Below are 22,708 nucleotides of genomic sequence, written 5' to 3' on the forward strand. Positions count from 1 at the left end.
TACAAAATCCATATACCTTTAAACCTTTGGCATTGACAGTGTTCTGTTTCACACCGGTATAGCATACGGAGATGGGGGAACCCCTGGTGTTGTTTGACACTAAACACTATAGTCTCTTCCCCCCCCTCTCCTGGTGGGGCATGGGAATGCCCCACTGGAAATCATTGGGGTTCGTGTTCTCTTTTGTCTCCACTTCTGACTTCCCCCCCAGTCTTCAGTCTCCCCCCCACTCAGCATCTAGTGCACGACCCAAATTTCATTCTCGGCTTTTCCATTTCTAGCGCTATCTCTCCCTACCCCATTTTCTTTTTTCATAGGCCCTAGCCACTGAAATCTCAGGAAATTAGGTGGCAGGGCCTGCCAGAGTAAAACAAATTACTGGTGTACCTGGTCTGCCTCCATGGGGCTTAGTATGGGCAACGTTGGGACCTACCAGGGGCCCAGCGGCTAAATAGCCAGAAGAACAACAATACACAATGTTACACACCACAATATCCATACACTTTTAAATCTCTGGCCTGTACAGTGTACTGTATCACACGACAATGTAAACTATGCGGAGATGGGGGGAACCCCTGGTGCCATTACACCCTAAACACACCATCGCTCTGACGGCATGCGGCCATCGCATAGTTGGACACGGTGAATCCAGATTACCAAAATTATTGTCGTGTGCTTTATGCTGAGCAGAATTCAACCAACATATCGACGCCGTTGATATGTTAGTTGAATTCTGCGATTCCCTGAGTCGACTGAGATTCACTTTTGTTATTCAAATCTTTCAGACACTTTCCAAGTTGACTCAGTGTATCAGCTCACTCACTTTGCAGCCATCTCTACAGAAAGCTGAGTACTATAATTCAGCAAGCTAGTAACACCATGGTAAATTCTGTGAACTGTTAGATACATTGTTTGTCTTGGTCTCCATACAGGAGCACAAATATAATAATATATATTGCAATGAAATAAAACAAAATAAGAACCCATAATGAGAAGAAGTTAAATCAGAAAACATTTAAATATTTAGATTTAAATATGTTTGATTATTATTTTTTTACATAGAATACTAATAAAATTATTTTTTTAAATTTGTTATTAGAGCATTCTACTTTTTAAATAAAAAGTACCTTATTTGTTAAATTTAGTGTGTTTATGGATATGTGTTGGAATTTTCATTTTTCAGTTAAAAAATATAACACTAGCCAATATTAAATGTTTTCAAATAACAAATTATCATTAAATCAATATAATGTTAAATTATGCAATTAATTTTTGCTGTGGATTGCTTAAGAAAATGTTATTTTCTTTAGCAATCCAGAATTTTAAAATTTTATAATAATGCGAAGTATTACACTTCCCCATCTGGTTACTTCATAATACCACCCAGCTGACAAAATCTGCTGGGGAGAACATTGTAAACCCATATTTTGTCAGGTGAAATAACCTTAGAAAGGAATTGTGGGTTTCTCTGAAAGTCTAACAAAATACAAACATGTGGTGGACTGCTGCAAAACTTTATGCTTCATTTGTTGAGTGATGAGCAAAAGCATCCAATCAGTGTTTGTCTTGCATTGAAATTAAAATGTTTGGGCAGGATCAAAATAAGATTCCTACCTCATTAGTCGAATCAGAGAGAGAGAGAGAGAGAGAGAGAGAGAGAGAGAGAGAGAGATATGGAAGGGGAAAAGAAAATCTTTGTCTGGCAAATTACCCTACACAGTTAAAAGATCAGAGGTTTTACAGAAAGATTAAGATTAACTATGTTTATACACAAAGTTTATTTAATGAGAGAATAATGAGTAGACAATAAGTAATAATAAACGAAGAGTATGCTAAGTAATAAATAATAAGCCAATTATAATACATCTAGAAACACTGATATAATGAGGTACTTCTTGCTTTTTCTTGAATGGCCATTGGCCTCAGAAGCACTTGCTCCTGAATCTGATTTTCCATCCATATTATTAATAGCTTTTCCATTTTTGATATAGCACCTGAACACTGTTTTGTGATCACTGTTGATCTTAAATGCGTTGATCCTTTAACATGTTCTTTTAAACATGCACTGTCCCTTAAAAACCTTATTCACTGTTGAAGCAGCGAAACCTAATTCCGTGCAATAGATGACAAACTTAGTCCAGTTTCTTACTTCTAATTAATTATCTTAATTTCTAAATCAATTTTGTTTCGTTTCCTAGCACTGCCAGCACTTGCACTTTCTGATGGTCCCTTTTCCTTCGCCATTGTAATAAGTAAATAACACAGAACACAAATCAAAACAAAGTATTTAGTAAATACTGGTTAAGAACTAATGCTAATTCCAGTCAGATCATGCCTGCTTTGCTGGAGGATGGATGCTCTGAACATTGATAATTGCAAAAAGAAGTCATTCTACTTTTGCAAATAACTTTGAAAATAACTCAAGTGTTTCAGCTTTACTCATTGTTTTCTCTTCAAAAGCAAATTTTAACATGTCACATTTCCACAGCAGTTTTTCCTAAAACAGAACTCAATGTGTGTTTTTATTTAAAGTCAGTAATTTTTTTAAAAACAAAACACAAACTGGAGAGTATTACATAGGACTTAATGACATATATCTTCTGAGTGAAACATCTGAGTTGGCATTTATTTTGGAATAAATGGCAAATAATTCATAAGACTGCACTGTACTATAAACTACCAGATGAATTTTGCAATACTATAGTAGTATCATTTTGCAGCCAGTCCAGAAACTTTTGAGTCACATTTGGTATATCTTATACAGGCACTCCCCAGCTTACGTAATACTCGACTTACGGAAATTCGACTTTACATAAGTTTTTGCTGGCTGGTGCAAACTTAAAATCGTGGAAATGTATTTTGCATTCTGTAGGAATAAATGGAGGTATTGCAAAAATATCGTAATGTAACCCAATAACATATTGGTTTTTTTTTTTGTAATTCGTTCTAAGACCTCGGAAGTTGAAATTTTTGCTATATAACTAAGTTATTTATCTCTCTAAAAGGTCATTTTTATAATGGAAATTGCACTACCTTTCATCGTTATCATATGTTCCATTATAAGAATCAATTTTGAATGCTTTTGTGATATTTTTCTAAAACATATTTCTGGAGGTCACTACCATAAAACAATAAAAACAATTTGCACTTTCCGGTTTATTGGGCTTTCCTGTTAGCACAATCTATTATAAACATCTGGTAAACTCAATCTTATTGCATTTGCAATAATACAGATAGATAACTGGAATTTTGTGGGTTTTTATGTGATGATATTATGGTGAAATTCTAATTAATTACTGAAATCTTCAGTAAAATCTTCACTGAAATCTTCAATCATATAAAAAACAAATAAATTTTCAGAATCTTTTCTTCATTCCAATTTACTTATTACAACGGTGAAGGGAAAGGGACCAACAGAAAGTGAAAGTGCTGGCAGTGCTAGGAAACGAAACAAAATTGATTTAGAAATAAAGATAATTAATTAGAAGTAAGAAGCAGGACAAAGTTTGTCATCTAAATTAAAATGTTTGGGCAGGATCAAAATAAGATTCCTACCTCATTAGTCGAATCAGAGAGAGAGAGAGAGAGAGAGAGAGAGAGAGAGAGAGAGAGAGAGAGAGAGAGAGAGAGAGAGAGAGAGATGGAAGGGGGAAAGAAAATCTTTGTCTGGCAAATTACCCTACACAGTTAAAAGATCAGAGGTTTTACAGAAAGATTAAGATTAACTTAGGTCTCGCATGGAATTAGGTCTTGCTGCTTCAACAGTGAATACTATTTTAAGGGACAGTGCATGTGTAAAAAGAACATGTTAAAGGATCAATGCATTTAAGATCAACAGTGATCACAAAACAGGTTGAGGTGCTATATCGAAGATGGAAAAGCTATTAATAATATGGATGGAAAATCAGATTCAGGAGCAAGTGCCTCTGAGGCCAATGGCCATTCAAGAAAAAGCAAGAAGTATTTATGAAGATATTAATGATAAGTAAGGCAAACCCCAAGCTAAGTTCGTGGCAAGCAGTGGGTGGTTTAATAGGTTCAAGCATCGCACTGGTTTCCAAAACATTAACGTATGCAGTGAAGTCGCCAGTGCCGATTCTGCAGCTGCAGAGAAATTTTGTGATGTGTTGGAAAAAACTCTTTCTAAATCTCCACAGCCCTCAACTTCTGCAGCGGTGTGCTTATCAGCTGGAGAGTTAATTCTGGCAAAGATGCTCGAAAGGTAAAACTTGCTGGCCTTGTGCCTGTCTCCTCTTTTTGTAATTTTCCCTGCGCATGAGATAAAAAAATTGAATAAATGATTCTATTTACACGTCCATTGAACATTTCTTTTTTGTTTCAATCAAATTCAGCGTACATAGTTGCAAGTGCTGCATAAGAAGTTAGGGAAATTCTGACCTACGTAGAGTGCCGTGGAACGCAACTCTTATATAAGTCGGGGAGTGGCTGTATATGTGCTAACACTAAAAATTGTTTGCATTCTAAAAATCAGTTTCACACTTTCCTTCAATTAGTTTTGATAAATGTGATTTTAAATTTTCTGATATATGTCATATATATTGATAGTTGTATTTACCTTCCTGTTTAAGGGTGGATTTACCTTTTCTTTGCTTTTATAAATAATAAATGATGAAACACCAATTTCCCAGTGGGGAAAAACGTACTCTAATATCTGTCACCTGAGATAGACTAACATGGTACAAGTAAGATGAAATCTTAAGGTAACTCTTTTTTGTTTTGTTTTTTAACTGATACTGTATAAGTTTGCTTTCTTGCATCATATGTCTCTACTACTGCTAATGGTAATCTAATGCTACTTACAGGGTCTCCTTCTACCACATTTCCATTGGAGTCTCTTAGAACTACAATTTGCTGGGCTTGAAAAGTGACAATGAGTACTGGGCCTTGTTCCATCATTTTTCCCAATGCTAACTGGGAAGATAACAGTATTTAATCAAAAAACTGCATTCCTTACAATCAAAATATAAATAATATTTCATTCAAAAGAGCATTTTCATAATACTAGCAAAGTATAATAGGAGTACCAGTTTTAAAGCTGGAATATTCTGTAAACTTATGATTATCTATCTGCAGATTATCTTATGCTGGCAACAGTTGTTATATGCAGATAATTGCATGAGGGGAAATTCTAACGAAGAATGGCTGCACTCAAACATTTTATCATGAAAGTTAATGCACAGAAAATGGGCACAATGCCACCATATTTAATGGAATTGCCATTTAGAGGAATGGAAAAGGATAATCTGAATTGATGAATTTCAACATGTTTCCAATGCATAAAAGAACTTAGGTGTCAATGTAGAAGATGTTTTGAAAAAGAATGCACTGTCCTAACTGTGAAAGACAGTAGTAGCATTGTTTGAGCCTATTTTTTTCTGATTTGGGTGTTGGGCCAAATATTTTTGTAGTGATACCTTTAAGGAAAGAGCAATACTGTGGCATCTAAATAACATTCTTCCAGTGCTGAAGCAATTTTATAGCAAAGGATCTTTTTTAGAAAGGAAGTGTTTTTTGTCACAAACTTTGTGTGATGTGTTATGGTTTAGTCCGAGGAGAATAACATGTCACTGACAAACTCGCCTGCCTAGATACCCAGTTCAGGAGTGTCACCGTGAGGAAAACTGGAAGTATATATGAGGAGGTCAACATCATTTATATGTTATAAACAGGTGGAAGGTGTTTCATAAAGACTGTCTACTGTATTGCAGGTGGTTTTATGGTGTATCAGCAACTTAGGCCATATTGCCCCAATGTATCATGCTTGTGGAAACTAAAAAACCTGGAAGAGCCCACAGGGTAAAAATCCTATTTTCTGCTCCTGAGACTGGTTAAACTACAACTGAGGAGACCTGTAAGAATTCCTCCAGTCAATTATAGGATTAAAACTATATTTTTCAATTGTTGCTGTTCTTTTCATTGTAACCAACAGACTATTGCTTATTAAACATCTCTCTCTCTCTCTCTCTCTCTCTCTCTCTCTCTCTCTCTCTCTCTCTCTCTCTCTCTCTCTCTCTCTCTCTCTCTCCCCCCTTTAACTACAGAAAAACTCTTAGTTTTTGCATGTCACACAGCATGCAAAAATTTCCACTTTCACTGCTATGGAGTATATAGTATCTGGATATTTGTGATTAAGTATAAATAAATTTAACCAAAATCTACTCTATTTTTTATTATTATTATTCCTTCCTATTATACTATTCATCATTTTCCCTTCTTGTTATGTAATTATTATTGATCTGACTAAAGCTGTGAAATGCATTATATTCTTGGTTATTAATTAGACTCATAATAAAAACATTATCTAATTAAAAGTATATCTGATGAAGCATTTAAGCATAGCAGGGCCCACCATTAATTTTTAACATGCTTTGATCATTCATGTAAAAAAGTTTGAGCTACCTAACACACAGTTGTCTCATACTGTAACATCTAAATAATGGAATTTAAGTTACACAGAAAACATAATCATAACCAAAATATTTAATTCCATTTGTGAATCTCAAGTCAAGGTGGCAATTTAATTTTAGAGGCTCATATTAGTAAAAGTTAAAAATTAAAAAATTAACAACATTGGTAACATCTGGCAGACTCAGTCTAGAAACTGGGGCTGCAACCTGCCAAAGGGACAACATAGGGCTAAATGTCATGTTCTTTTTTGTTCTTGTTATCCCCATATGATGGCAAGAATAGAATTGAACTGTTCTGCTGGTTGAGTTGCATAATTTTCTTCTGCCTGGAAGGCGACGATAGTGGGAAATAATAAAAAATTAATAAGTAATGTGCAGTGACTGTCTTCCAATGTTTATTTACTGTGTTAGGAGGTCTTTGTAAGTTAAAAGCTTCTTTAAACAAGAAGTGTTTGAAGAAGCTTCTGTGTTGTTATCTGTGGCAAAAATTTTTGCAAGAGGCACTGTTAGATATAAGGACATCCTTCTTCACTTCTGTCATTTCTGAATTTGACAATAAGGTGGATAAGCATATCATAGATGGTAATTGTGTTTTTTTTTTTTTTTTTTTTTGTAACTGAATGCTTCTAGCAGTTGGAGATTTCAGTCACAGCTACAAAAATTAATAACAATGCTTCAGCTGTTTTAAAGTAAACCCGCAACAACCAACAATGTTTATGGTGGAAGTTTGTTAGACAGTCATAAGATTTTCTTGCTATTTGAGATGACTGAAGGTTGGGCAACTCAAACATAATTAGCAATGTACAACTCAAAAGTTTTTTTTGGTCCCCCTAGTTTTTATCATTAGGTTGACATGCCCTGACTTATTTGCTGAACACTGAACAATTTTTACAGCTTTCACAGTAAATTTTCATGTTTGTAAACAATACTAATGTAAAAATTTTCAACAAATTATACAAACATGGAAGAATCACTCAGAATAACTTGAATAAATACACCAACCTGTATTATATGATAAAATATTTAATAAAAGAAAACATACACTGATAAAATGATAAAACTAAGAAGTGATAAAAATAATATATATAAAAATATTACAGAGTTAAAAGTGACAGAACAAAAGTCTTCAAAGGTGACTGCCTCCTTTATGAACAGTGGAATTTTAGTCAGTGTATATCCTTAAATAACACCAGCAGACGTTTTATTTTACTGCATAAAACAATAGCAAGATGCATTTTAAAATAAACATATAGAAAAGCACAAACCAAAAACTGTTTTGGGTTACTAAAGACTCTAAAATTTATTTGAATGCTATTACAAATGGTTGGCAGCAGTATTTCAGATACTTTCTGAGAATTTAGAGTCAAACATTATATGATATTGGGATATTGCCATTTTGGTATTGCAAATGTGTTATTTTAACCCATTCCACGGAATGCATGTATGTAGATATATATTTTTTGTGTGACTTGGTCATGACTCTGGCAAGTACATATGTAGATCTGCATTTTGAAAGTCACTTCAAAACGGTTTTGAATGCTTTAATGTAAAAAATCGTCTTGAAATTTTTACTAGTCATCTTCATCATCAGCAATTTTCAATCACTGCAGGATGAAGGCCTCTCCAGCAACTTTCCAGTTCCTTCTGTTTTGTACAATGGCCATCCATTTACTACCTATGAACTCGTGAAATTCATCTGTCCATCTCTGCCGTTGTCTTCCAGGTTTTCTTTTAGCTTCTCTTGGGTACAACTCTGTTATTTCCAAAATCATAATATACGGGTATCTATGCCTTGTCTTTCCAGTGCCCGAAACATTGCCTTATGCTGTATGGAGTCAAATGTCTTTTCATAATGCAAGGCATAATGGTGTTTTATATTCATTTACTTTCTCCATTAGCTGTGATATTACGTGAAGGTGATCCATAGTTGAGAATCCTATCCTAAAGCCAGCTTGCTCTTTCGGTTGATTCTCATCAGGTATTCTTTCTAATCTGTTAGTAATGACCCTTGTGAACAACTTGAAGATATGGGATAACAAGCTAATCGGTCTATAACTTCCAATTTCTGATTTATCTCCTTTCTTATGCAGCAAAACTATGATTGCATTATTCCACTCCTTAGGCATCACACCTTTTCTAATGCATTTTGTGAAGAGTCTTGCCAGTTTTTGTCATGACTCTTCCTCCCCATTTTAACAACTCTACATTAACTTCGTCTTCCCCCAGGGGTTTCTGATTCTTCATTTTCTTTAATGCATGTTCTACCTCATCAGGAAGGATATCAGGTATGTTGTATGTGTTACTAATTTACGATCCATCTTCCCCACTGCTGACATCATTCCCTCACTCCTTGTATAATTCTCTATAGTAGTCTTCTGCTATTTGAATTATGCCTTTTCTGCTATTTATAAGTATACCATCGCTATTCTTCAGTTTCAGTATCATTTCCCTTTCTGTATTACTGCTCACGGCTGCTGATTTAAGTTCTTTGTTTTCCCTTAATGCTTGTTCTATTTTTCTTGTGTTAAATCTTCCTATGTCCTCTCTGAGTCTTTTTCTAATGGCTTTGTATAACTCAATGACTCAATTTTTTTCTGTCAGTGTTTATCTTGCTCTTAATTTGTCGTCTTTGGTTCATCACGACAAGTGTTTCTTGACTAATTTTTTTTTCTTTTGGATTTCTTTTTACCTATAGGTTTCTTGGGCTTTATCACTTTCAGAAAGCGTAATATTCCTCGTCGATATCTTGGTCCTGAGCAGTCTGCAGAAGCTCAAACTCATTCTTAAGTTCAAGTACATACTGCTTTTTCTCCTGTTCTGTTATCTCAAAGACCTTCGTATTATTTACTCGAGTCAGTTTTTTTCCTTTCTTTTCTTACATTTATATCAAGTGTGCATCTTACCATTCTGTGATCACTTCCAACATTTATCTTGTTCAGGACAGCAATATCATTCACAATACATCTTCTGTTAGTGAGGATGAAGTGGATTTCATTAGTTGTTAATCCATTTGGGCTCTTCCATGTCCACTTTCTGTTCACCTTTTTCTTGACAAAAGTGTTCATTACTAACAATCCTCGAGATTCTACAAATTCCACAAGTCTTTCACTAATTCCAAAATTTCCTATAGTTCCCCCTTGAAGTCCCCCATAATGATAGCGTAGCGGGTTTTCTGCTGATCTCGAAGACTCTCAATTTATGTGTACATTTCTTTAACCTCTTCATCATCATGGCTTGATTTTGGTGCATATATCATTATAAAATTTAGTTTGTATCTGTTAGAAATCTTGAGTAGTAGTCTTGACACACTTGGTGATGTACTTTTGAATTCCAAAATGTTGTTTTTTATATCTTTATGGACCAGAAAGCCAACTCCACCTTTAACTACTACATGCTGCTATCTTTTATTTTAATATACACTGCTATCTTTTTCAAACTACTTCTATTATACACTGTCTACAGTTAGTTTACAACTAACTGTAGACAATTTATAATGGAGGCAGTTTGAAAATTATCACAAGTGAATCTCTCTGCTGTGCATGAGCCATAGCAAAGTGCTCTTTCCATAGCAACAAATTATGTCACACCAAAAGACGGAAGGAGAGTCTGAACAAGAACAAATGTATGTGCATGTCCCATGTTATTTAAAAATATATATTTAAAAATATGTTTTCAATTTAAAAAATGGATTGCCCAGAACTACGTTCATAACAGATTGAAAATGTAGGGTGGTGTCAAAAAAATGAAGTTTTGAATTATTTTTTGCTGATAAAATTTTTGAAAAGGTAGCAATGGGGGGGGGGGGGGGGGATGCATTCCCTAGTGTAACAATTATGCAATTGCACATTAGTTCCGGGGATAATAGCAACAGTTCTACTGTCTTCACCCTCCCTCCCATTAAGCATATCCAGCCGCACAGCAGACATTGAAGTTCCACTGCTCTCTTCTCACCAGAAGAAACTCTACATGGCTTAATAAACTAGGCAGTACAGAAAATAATTCCTCAAACATTCTAACCCAACCACTTACACAATATTTTCTCAGATGATGTCAACGAAAATTATTTCTGCAAGGATCCTTTATTCTGCATTCTACCCATAAATCTCATCCTTTATTATAAACCTTGGTTTTCCAAAAAATGTGCTAAGACTGTTCAAGATAAGTTTAAAGAATTCAGCATATCACAACTGAAATATATGCAAATCTTCAGCTTCATTTTCTGCCTACACTAAGGCTCGCAAAACTGTAAGGTAGTTACTAATCAATCCAAACTCAATTTTGAACAGGCTAAGAGCAGAAGACTTGCTTCTTGTCCTAATTGTAGTTGAGAATTCTGGCCTCTTTCCAAAGCTACTACCAAAAATTTTTATTCATTTATACCTCTGTAACAACCTGATAGTTCTAACCTTGGTAAACCACCAAAATTTGAACCATAACCTTGGTAAACCACCTCCTATCAGACCCAGTTAGAAGATTTTTATATTCTCTTATTTATTCCATCTGTTTTTTCCTTCTGCTTAGAAATTGGTTGATATCTAGTCAATTCCAAAAAAGGGAGACAAATCCCTCATTACAATTATTGTCCCATTTCCACTTATCTCTACTGTAATGGGGAACTCCATCAACTGCCGACTCCTCAGCTATCTCGAAACCTTCAAAATGATCAACATCACCAATATAGATTCTGTCATGTTGATATATGTTATTCATCTTGAGACAAATCTGATATAAAATTTGGCAACCTCAAGCATTTGCTCTAGACATTTTTAAAGCTTTTGATCATGTTTGCCATAAAGGCCTTCTAAACAAGCTGCCATCTTATAGACTGCTGACTGTTTTATGCAATTACATATCCAATTTTTTCGCTGACCATCCACTACAAGTGATAGTAAATGGCTTTCTGCCTTCTAACTTCTCCACTAATGCTGGTATTCTGCAAGGTTTCTCCATTCTTTTCCTCTTGTATATTAATGCCCTTCTTCTACTGACTGGATATCCCAATCCATAGTTTGGCCAATGATAGAACACTACATTCCATTCTACAGTTTGGGTAATCTTGCCCTGGTTGAAGAAAAGAGCTTCAACTTCTCAAATATCCAGCAACAGTTCCATAAATGACTATCTCCAGGTAATTCTCCAGTGTAAAAAAAAATATAAATATAAATAAAAAATAAATAAATATACTCAATCCTTCTAAAACCGAGTCAAGCTTTTTTCTTGCAAAAAAAAGTGTCTACTGTTCTTATGCTCTTCCTCATGAGTATAAGAGTGGACCCGTTCATGAAGGGACAGAAAGATGTGTGCACGCATGCACACACACAGTCAAAGGATGTACAGTGGTCGAAAAAAAAAAAACTGCACCCCTAACCATAAGTGTGAGAGCTTCCTTGGACTTGGGGAAAGTACCCATGGACTGCAGATGTGCAAATGTGACTCCAATTCATAAAGGAGGATCAGAGGGTGACAAGTAATTAACAGACCTGTTACTTTTAACTTCTGTTCTGGAAAATTAATGGAGGCACTGGTTAAAGAAGCACTGCAGGATCATCTAAACAAGACTACAGTTATAGTAATTTAGACACAGCATGGGCTGCACCAGAGGCGGATTTAATGGTGGGTGCACTGGGTGCGCGCCCTGGGCCCCGACTTCTGAAGGGCCCACGCAAAACCCCAATAAATTAGTTGAACATATTAGTTCAAAACTTTGTGATTATTATTATGCTATTATTAATTATATTATACATACATTCAAATTTTATTGGAAATAAAACATTAATAGTACATAATATTTTTTATTTATTTAAAAAGTTGGTTAAAATGTATTTTTATTTTCCCTGTCTCTCTCTCTTTTTTTTTTTTAAGGGGCCCAATATTTTCTTCTGCGTCCGGGGCCTCAACTGACCTTAATCCACTCCTGGGCTGCACAAATTGGAGCAGTGTGGCATTGGAGGCAAATTGCTGTTATGGATAAAGGGATGGTAGAGTGGGAGGAGAACAGAGAGTGGTAATCAATGGTCACTGCTCTTAATGGATTAATGTTATTAGTGGAGTACCCCAGGGTTCAGTGTTGGGTTCATTGTTGTTTTCTGTATTCATTAATGCTATTGATGATGGAATATCAGGCTTAATGTCTAAGTTTGCAAACAACACGAAGGTTGGCAGGATTGTTAGTGACACTAATGACAGTACGCTATTGCAACAGGAGCTAGAAAAGTTGAGAGATGGGCTGAGAGGTGGCAGCTGAAGTTTAACGTTGACAAATGTAAAGTACTGCATATGGGTAGCATCAACTGTGTAGTACTACACTGAGGATGGCAGAGAATGAAAAGGACCTGGGGGTAACCGTGCAGTGAATTGCAGACGGTCGAGCGTAGCTCATGGTGTCTTGTCAATGATATACAAGAATTTATATCAATGGCCAGTTTATATCAATTTATAAGGCAATGGCCAGGCCACACCTTGAGTACTGTATACAGGTGTGGAGGCCACATTTTAGGAAGCATGTAGAGTGGCTGGAAAGAGTACAGAGAAGGGCAACAAGATTAGTGAGTGGAAGGAACAAAGGGTTGCTCTTACGAAGATAAGCTTGAGTTTTACAAATTACAGTGTCTGAAGACTGGGCACCTGTGAGGTGAACTGATTGAAGCGTATAAGGACTTGAATGGTTTGAGCATGCTCAATGCTGATGGGATTCTTTCTCTTGCCCAGATTAATCACCTGAGGGGACATAAATTCAAACTGAGGAGAGTTGTAGGATAGATGTGCGGAAGTTTGCCTTTAGCCAGCGGGTGGTTGATTGCTGGAACAAACTTCCATCTGTCATTGTAGAAGTTGACAGTTTAAATAAATTTAAGATAGAACTAGACAAACATCTGGAGCGAATGATGGATGGGAAGGTCTTTTTTTTTTTTTTTTGGCTGATGTTGTTTAAGCTTGCTTTCTTGCATCATATGCCTCTGCTAATGCTAATATCTCTGCTAGCAGAATTCCTGTATATCATTAACAAAACCCCATGAGCTGTCCTAGCAGCTTGTCTGCACAGTTACTTCCAGGTCTTTTTCCTTTTCCACTACCTTGAGTGTAGCCAGTTCATACATTACTTTGGGACTACTGTTACCCATATGCAGTACTTTGCATATGGGTAACTTTCCTTTAATGCACCAATGCTCCAGTTTGTACAGCAGTCTTTTATGTGCAACAGTATCAAAAACCTTCCTGAAATCCAAGTATAGTATATGATATAAAAATTATTTTTGCATCCAGTTACTTGGTCACAGAATCATAATAACCTATCAAGTTGGTTAGACAATACCACCCCTTAACAAACCCATGCTGTGTTTGCAGAATAATTGCATTACTTCTTTAGCCAGTGACGACTCCATTATTTTCCCTGGAACAGACATTAAGCTAACAAGTCTATAATTACACACTGCATCCTTTGGTCCATTAAATTCGCACACACACACACGCACGCGCCTACACACACACACACAGTTTTTATGTCACTCCTAATATGGACAATTTGTTAAACAGAAATGAAGAAAAAATTTGAAGCAGAAATTCACATAATTATTTTAAAATTTTTTAATTTTATAGTGAAGTTGTAGTTTTACTTGAAAAAACTGCTAGGACAATGAGCAGAATAGTGAAAGGAAAAAAAAAGTTTCTGGTTGGTCTGTCCCTGAATAATGGTGGGAGAGTGTCTACCATATTACCTTAAATGTGGAGTTAATGCATAATAACTTTGACAGTTATCTGAAGTAAATGGTGTACATCAATACTAGTATCTGCTTCAGACTTACTGTATTTCCCCATGTATAAGACGCACCTTAATTTTGGGGCCCGAAATTTGAAAAAAAAAATGTATTACATAAAGTTATTGAATTCAAGTTTTATTCATCATAAAATTCATACAACTCATCACTGTCAAAACTCCCATCCATTAGCTTGTCCTCATCTGTGTCTGATGACGAATCACTGTCTTCATATATTGCCTCGTCCTCAGTTCCATCTATGGCATTTGAAATGCCACACTTCTTAAATGACTTGACAACGATCTCAATCTTGATATTATCCCAGGATCTTTTCACCCAGGTACAAACTTCTCCTATAGTTGGTTTCTTCACTTTTCCTGCTGGTGTCAAATTGTCCCCAGAAGACTTCATCCATTGGCAGCTTTGAAGGGTTTGTTAATGCTGACATCAAGTGGTTGTATCTGGGATGTCAAGCCTCCAGGTATGACGGTAAGTTTTGTTTTTGCTCTGCAGCAATCTTCTTTGTATTTTTTGTTATGTGTGCCCTGAACTGATCAAGCACCAATAGGGCAGGTTTGCATAAGAGTCCACCTGGTCTCCTGCTCCAAACTTTCTCAAACCAGATCTTCATCCCATCCTGATCCATCCAACCCTTGTCATGAATGTGGACAATCACTCCTCGAAGAATGTCTTCTTTTGGCATTGTTTTGTGTTCGAAAATCAGCATAGGAGGCAGCTTGATTCTGTCGGCACAACAAGCTAGAACAACTGTATAATGGCTCTTTTCATGTCCACTTGTCTTCACAGTTACAGTTTTCATCCCCTTCTTATCAATAGTTCTGTTACTTGGGACATCAAATTGAATGGGGACTTCGTCCATATTTGCAATCTGTCCCAACTCAAACTGATGTGTCTTCCGACACTGAATGACAAAACAATGAAATTCAAGGACCTTCTGCTCATAGCTTTCAGGCATCTTTTGGGCAAGTCTGGTGCGTGTACACATGCTTAGTCCATTCTGTTTCATGAACCTGAAGCGCCAATTGTGTCCTTTGAAATCAGTAACTTCTTTTTCATCAGCAATTTTTCTTGCCTCAAGCTGAACCATCTTTGTGGACACAGGAATTCCAATTGCCCTTTGCTCCTCAATCCATACCTTCAATTGCCTCTCTAAATCAGGCCATTTTGCTGACTTGCCTCTAATGGCCTTCTTCTGCTGTGGCGTTTTCAGTAGGGTTTCTTCTACCTGTAGCCAGTCTCGGATTGTTTTCTCAGTTGGAGGAGGGCCAAACTTATGTTCAGCAGCAGCACGATTTCCATTCACTTTTGCAAACTGGATCACTTTTAACTTGAATCCAGCACTGTACGAAAATCTTTTCTGAGCCATTTCTGGGCAAAACGTAACCTAATATACCAGTAACAAGTGCGAAACAATGAGCACAAAGACAACACGTGCGAAAAAGCAGGAAATGCAAGTAAAAAAAATCTACAACCACTGTATAAGATGCACCCAGTTTTTAGACCCCAAATTTTTCGAAAAAAGGTGCGTCTTATACATGGGGAAATACAGTACATGTTGTCCAATTAGATAACAGATGTTTAACTACATTCTATTTCTTAACTTTTTTCGATTTCAACGACTGCATTTACATTGAAACCCTACTCCTTTATTAAGGTAATTTTATGTTTTGCTTATTTTACAATAATTAATTAATGTAAATTAATTAATTAATTATTTAATTAATTAATTTATTTAATAACAATAACAATATCAATAATTAATTTAATTAATAACAATATTGCTGATATAATTAGAAATTAAAATGTAGATTATTCTCAGTGAAATTGCTTAATTGCAATTATGGCCATAGGAGCTTTCCTCTATAGTTTCAATACAATCAAATTGAAGGAGCAGTAGCACTAATTAGTGCTTGCTCATTCATCCTATCGAAATATATTTAGTAATTTAGCTAGCTAATTTTTTCTGTGGAGTCTTATTACTACAATTATACCTAAGATTTTGCACTCAAATATGTATGTAGCCAATGGGCCTGCTTAACAGACGATGCTAAAGTACTGAAAGGCTAAAAATCAAGTTGTAAATGGATTATTAATTCATATAACATATAGCTTTTTTTGAACCTGTAAACTTGCTTTGTGAATTCTTAAATTTCAGTAGGTTTTTTTGTAAATTTGCTTGTAAACTGCTTGTTTGGGTCTGTTTGATAGATAATGCTAAAGTACTGAAATTGTAAATGAATTATTAATTCAAGTAATGTGCAGCTTTCTTTGGGGGGGGGGGGAACTAGTTAAACAAGGTAGCAAATTGATGTGTATAAGTTAAACGATATTTTACATTGCTCTGATGACATTTTAAGGATTTCTAGTCAACCAACAAGCCAGCGGAACTTGCCCCTTTATGGAAAGATGTTACAAGGCTAAGAGCATGCTAATTTTTGTACTTATGCACACATCATGATTTCCTAAGAAAATGTTTTAATATTACACCCAGTGAAACAAGAAATATATAAACAGATTATCTAGCACAAGCAAACCTTGTATAACATGGTACTTCTACAACACAACTGATAAATTGCAGCAATTCTCGCACAACACAGTACATATATAACACAGTTTCGCTTTAAGCAGGGATTTTTGTAAATCCCCACTTTTGGCTCGCTAGTCATACAAAAAAATTATTGAGAAATCCCTGTGTTAAGTTCTATGCTATTGAACTTGAGGGAAAAAAAATCTAGATTTCAAAGTTTTATTACTATTTGATAACGTGCCAGGCCATAAGGTTTAAAGTCACCCAAACATCGAAATAATGTTTCTACCACCAAATACAACTTCTTTAATTTACCTTTAATTAAATCAGAAAATTGTTACAATTTTCATTACATCAGAAAATTGTTACAATGGATTTTGGAAAATAATTGATTCCAAATCTATTGAAGTGTTGGAGGCATGGAAACATTTTTCAAATTGTGGACTGTATTGGAGTCATAGCTTTATTGCTCAAAGGAAGTAAAACCAACCGTCAACATTACTGCACATTGGGAAAATGTATGGCCGGAGTCAGTTTATTCAGGAAATACCGTATGGTCAAACTAGCAAAAAACGGAATCGGTGTGATTGTAGAACTTGCTAAGTTGGTAGGAGGGGAGGGTTTTGATGATATGACTACTGAAGATGTTCAAGAATTACTGGTACAAAAAGAGGCCAGTGAAGTGGATTTCGTAGAAATGGCATCAGAGGTAAACCAAATCAATTCAGAGTTCCAAATTTTACACTAAAAAGTATACCAGAAGGCATCAACTTAGCCAAGCAATTAGAATCTTATTTTTTGAATGCAGATTTTTAAATGAAAGGAGCCCACAGTTCAAAAGGGAGCTTCAAAAATGCTTAGCTCCATACCATGAAAAATTTACAAAGATCTATCAAGCAAAAAACCCAGATTACTAATTTTTGTAGAGAGCAGAAGATACACGAAATCTAGATGCTGCAGAATAAAGTTCAGAAGGTGAAGGTGTTCTGCAACAGAGAAGATGTTCTCATTTGATTGTGCTTAGCAGCGATGAAGAGGAAGAAAATTAAATGAACGTACAGTATCTGGCATATATGTATCACAGTTTGTAAGACGTTTGTTCAGTTATTATTATTTTTAATAAAAATTAACTTTCCGATAGTTATAAAAAAATGGTGTATTTTTGTTAGCTTTTTGAACGTAACTCCTCTTTTTTTGCTGGTTCTTAGTCTCACATAACATGATTTTGCACTACACGAGATTTTGTAGAAACATAACTACTGTGTTATATGAGGGTTACCTGAAAAATGTTTCAAATGTATTTGCAGATATGGGCATTATCAACAATTTAGTAACAACTTAATAATAAACAAATGGATCATTAGCAGTACTATACAATCAAAAAATAATCTATACTGTGTCAATAGAAATTTGTAATTATTAAATTTTCAAGAATAGTTTGCATTATTCTGTCTTGGGCTAGGAGATCTCACAAACTAAAACCAACACTCATCTCTCTATGCAACAGACTATTGTTAGTTGACCACCATTTTTCCTTTAGGCTATGCTATTTGGTTTTTAGGAGTATTAGCAACTAAGGCCATATTGCTCCGAGATATGCGGTGGTCATTCCCTGACTTTTCCGCATCCTCCGTATTTGGTGGTGACGGGCTCGAACCCCGGTCTAATCAAGAAGCGTGTGCTATGCACTGCTGCTTCTTCCCACCTGGCTACGGAGGCACCGTTTTCCTTTAGGCTGCTAAAGGATATAAATATTGATATCTAGATATTAATCCTATCCAGTTTGTTAAAATCTGAAACTTCTAACCCAAAATGTCAATCTTATTCTAGAAAGAAGATCAATTAAAGCTTAAAATAACTTCTGTTTTTTTTTCAGAAGAGTCCAATGGTCTATTTCTGTCAACCAGACTTTTTGTAGACTTTCTTGTAAATTACTTGTATCGTTATTTTATTATGTACCTTGTTAATTTCTATTCTTAATGATTACTACATGTGCTGTTATATTTTCATGTAAGTGTATTTTGTCATTAGATTGGCTGCATCACTGTAGGCTACTGTGCATATTCTTGGCGATAAACTGATTAACTGGTTGATTAAATCTTGCTGCATTTCCACAAAAATCAGAATCAAACACTGTCAAATTAAATCACACTGTTAAATTTAGAATACACTGCTAAAGCAGTATAAAATGGAGAATATGACACTGACCATTATTTTACCCATTATGACATGGTCAAAAATGGGTAAAAAATTTTTACCCATTTTTGAACATGGGTAAAAATGGGTTATTACCCATTTTTGTGATAAAGATATATCACAAAAATGGGTAATAAATGTTCCATGGAAACTCCACTTGATGTTAACACCTGTGTATTTTGGAGTTCAGAATGAAAAGTGAACTGAAAAATGACCTTGAATAATAAATTAACACAGATTTAGGAATGTGTAAACTTTTAGGTACACAAGGGCCATTTTTACCCTATTCAACAGTTATTAAAAGAAAGGAAAAATGGCATCTGTCAGTGAGATAACCAAATTTTATACAACATGATTTTTAAACTATTCTTTGAATTATGAATTAATCAAATTAAAACTACAGCTGCATAGATGAAGAATAATACTGATGCCACATTAGTTTACAGAATTTTCTTATTAACAGGTCTGTCTCTACTTTTTTGAGCTACAAGCTACACTTTTAATTTACACGTCTCTTAATTTTTAATATTAACATTAAAAAAAAGATTTTTGTCAGTAAAAAAACAAGTTTTTCCATCAGTCTCCTGAAATAAAATACTTACATCAACATTAGTAATATCCAAGATTTTGCTGTCAAATATGTAACCAAGGGCTTGGGCCTGCTTGATAGATGATGCTAAAGTATTGAAAGGCTGAAAATTAAGTTGTAAATGGATTATTAAATCAAGTAACTATCAGGTATCAAAAAACAACATAACTATTTAAAATATTTTATCTTTTAATTTAACTATTTATCATAACACACACACACACCTGAATATATATATATTTTAATACCTTATTGTGCAGTTCTTTTAACCTATAGCCAGGCATACAGGTCAAAACTTATAGTGAGGGGAAGGGGGTGAGAACTCTTTCTAGCTCTTCAACTACATTGCTAACCCAGCATCACATAAAAGAAGTCTGAACTTGAATTTTTATATTAACCTATTGGTAGTTACATGAAATCATAGACATGATAACAATAATTGTGAGAGTCATTTTTCATCCTATTCAATAAAGATATCTCAAAATGATCCCCAGGTAAAACCAATGATATTTAAAGTTTTAAGAAAACAATTCTTGAGTAAGCATATGGGAGAAGGAGGCATTCAAAAAAGCAATAAGACTGTAAACAGAGTTAGCTATTTCTGAGGAGAAAAATGGGAACACAGTCAGAATTGGTCTGTCTTGTGATATAGCCTTGACTACTGTCAATATCATTAATTGTGAATAAATCATAAGTGTAGATGTATGGAACTTTGTTACACAGGTATAAATGGAATAAATTATGGAATATTGCATGATAAAATGAAAGATAATGGACCTGTGGCACTGGTTTCCATGGTTTAGAAGAGAATACAGCAGAGCCAGTGGAAGCAGTAGCTAAAATAAATTAGTTTTAATACAATAAGTAGCTTTCAGGGTGAAGAACCCCTTCCTCAGCAAGCAAGGTACATACATATGTTGTTGTCGTTGTTATTTGGTTTTTAGGAGCATTAGCAACTAAGGCCATATTGCTCCGGGGATATGCGGTGGTCATTCTCTGACCTTTCCGCATCCTCCGTATTTGGTGGTCACAGGCTCGAACCCCGGTCTAATGAAGAAGCGTGTGCTATGCACTGCTGCTCCTGCCCACCTGGCTACGGAGGCGCCGGTACATACATACAGAAATGTAAACATAACATAAAACGTTAGAAATGGAATAAATTATACTAAATATGCTGTGCATGATCAGATGACTAGGAGAGTGCGTACATGAATGCAAGAGTGTTCATCCACTAGGCCAGATCAGGTGATTGTTGTTGGTGTGTGACACGCATGTGCCAGCGTTTTTCATGTTTCAAAACTGACTCCAAAATTGCGTGTAGTCTTCTACTGCGATAAAACTTTGTGACAGCTGGATATATTTAGGGACTCTAACCATAGGCAGTGATAGTAGCATCGAGATTGGTCAATCACCTCACTATCGCGCCTTGAGTTGAGGTCATGATGAGTTGACCAAAAATGTTCTGCAATTGCAGAGTGTTCAGAGTCACCCAGGCAGATGGACCTGTCATGTTCTGCGAGACAGACCTGATATATTTAGGGACTCTACCCATAGGCGGTGATATTCCTTGCCATGATCCCGTATCATGGTGACCTTTGATGTCTCCCTATTTACCTCCATTCTAGTCCAACAGGCCGTCGTATGTGCCAGACAGCTTTTAGAGAATTTTTTTTTTTTTTTTGTTAGTTGTTGGCGCATCGGCTTCTGTGGCCATAATGCACCTCTTAAAGTTTTTGCATTTTACTCTGATCCAAGCCCAAGGCGGGATTCGAACCCACGACCTTTGGGTTGCCAGGCAGGCACTTTACCCACCTGGCTAGCCCGGTCAGCTTTAGAGAATGACCCCAGCTATCGGATAGAACATCACTACCTGAGGAAGATATCTGTGCTACCCTTAACCTCTTTTTGTCAGGCAGTGTCATCACATTTAGTGATTCCCTCTACAAACAGATACTGTTTGTTTGTTATTTGGTTTTTAGGAGCATTAGCAACTAAGGCCATATTGCTCTGGGATATGCGGTGGTCATTCCCTGACCTTTCCGCATCCTCCGTATTTGGTGGTGACGGGCTCGAACCCCGGTCTAATCAAGAAGCGTGTGCTACGCACTGCTGCTCCTTCCCACCTGGCTACGGAGGCGCCACACACACACACACACACACACAAACAGATACACGGTACGGCTACGGGCACCCCTGTCAGCTCTGTCCTTGTCAACACTGCAATGAAGGAGTTAGAGGAATGCATATTCCTGAACCCGCTGGTACCAATCACCATGTGGTGCAGGTACGTGGATGATATTTTCACCATCATTCCCCAAGGCTCGGATGCGCTGCTGTTAGAGGACCTCAACCCCCTTCATGCAGTTCACTTTGGAATTGCAAGTGAACGGGTTTCCTAGATGTTTTGGTGGCAAGTGGGCTCTCATCTGGAAACCTCAGTATAATGGAAACCAATGTGCTGCTGGTAATTCATGAACTACAGGTCTGCCCATGCCCCTTGTCATCTAAACAGCATTGCATGCACTCTACCCTCTCGAACTTGGGGCTATTCCAGCTCAGAGGAATCCAGGTGCACTGAGGTTTCTAGAGTAAAAGCTGACCTCACCAAAATTGTGGATACCCCGCCCGTGTGTTAGACAGTGCTTACTACAAGCACAAGAGCTTGCAACTCATCCGAGGCTCTCGTCCCCTCGCGACACTCCATCTTACCCAGGCGTCTAAGACCAGATTTCTAAGATCCTGCGAGTACCGCATGAAATGCATACAACTTCTTGGTAGAAGTCTACGATCACCAACATGTGGGATTGCTGGCAGCAATCCCACATGCACGCTACGCACCAACAACAAATCACCTGATCTGGCCTGGTGAATGAATGAATGAACACTTACATTCATGTACGCGCTCTCCCAGCCATCTGATCATGCACAGCAGATTTAGTATAATTTATTCCATTTCTAATATTTTATGTTATGTTTGCATTTCTGTATGTATGTACCTTTCTTGCTGAGACAGGGGTTTGTCACCCTGAAAGCTACTTGTCGTATTAAAACAAATATATTTTAGTTACTGCTTCCACTGGTGTATTCTCTTCTTCTAAACTGAATGATCGAGTTTTGTGTTCATTTGAGAAAAATTGCAAATAAAAATTCCATATGACGTAAGAAGCCTATAGCGAGGAAAGCATGAAACATG

The 22,708-nt window shown here is 36.2% G+C and overlaps 1 protein-coding gene across 4 annotated transcripts in view; it reads right to left on the reverse strand.

The window, feature by feature from the left end:
- Nucleotides 1-22,708, reverse strand: part of LOC150080669 (mitochondrial import inner membrane translocase subunit TIM44) — a 198,339-nt gene that overhangs the window by 15,911 nt on the left and 159,720 nt on the right. For 2 of the 4 annotated variants that reach the window (XM_090381988.1, XM_090381989.1), the window contains exons 12-13: nt 19,529-19,618; nt 4,822-4,932 (exon numbers count right to left, since the gene is read on the reverse strand). In XM_090381988.1, coding sequence (XP_090238114.1) covers nt 4,822-4,932; nt 19,529-19,618 — 201 coding nt within the window. Of the gene's footprint in view, nt 1-4,820; nt 4,933-19,528; nt 19,619-22,708 lie in introns of those variants that run through there. The other 2 variants (XR_016547431.1, XM_090381990.1) reach the window with 2 other exon arrangements.

The sequence above is a fragment of the Mastigoproctus giganteus genome, chromosome 9 (assembly GCF_048544385.1).
Source record: "Mastigoproctus giganteus isolate SK-2022 chromosome 9, ASM4854438v1, whole genome shotgun sequence".
NCBI classification, from domain to species: Eukaryota; Metazoa; Arthropoda; class Arachnida; order Uropygi; family Thelyphonidae; genus Mastigoproctus; species Mastigoproctus giganteus.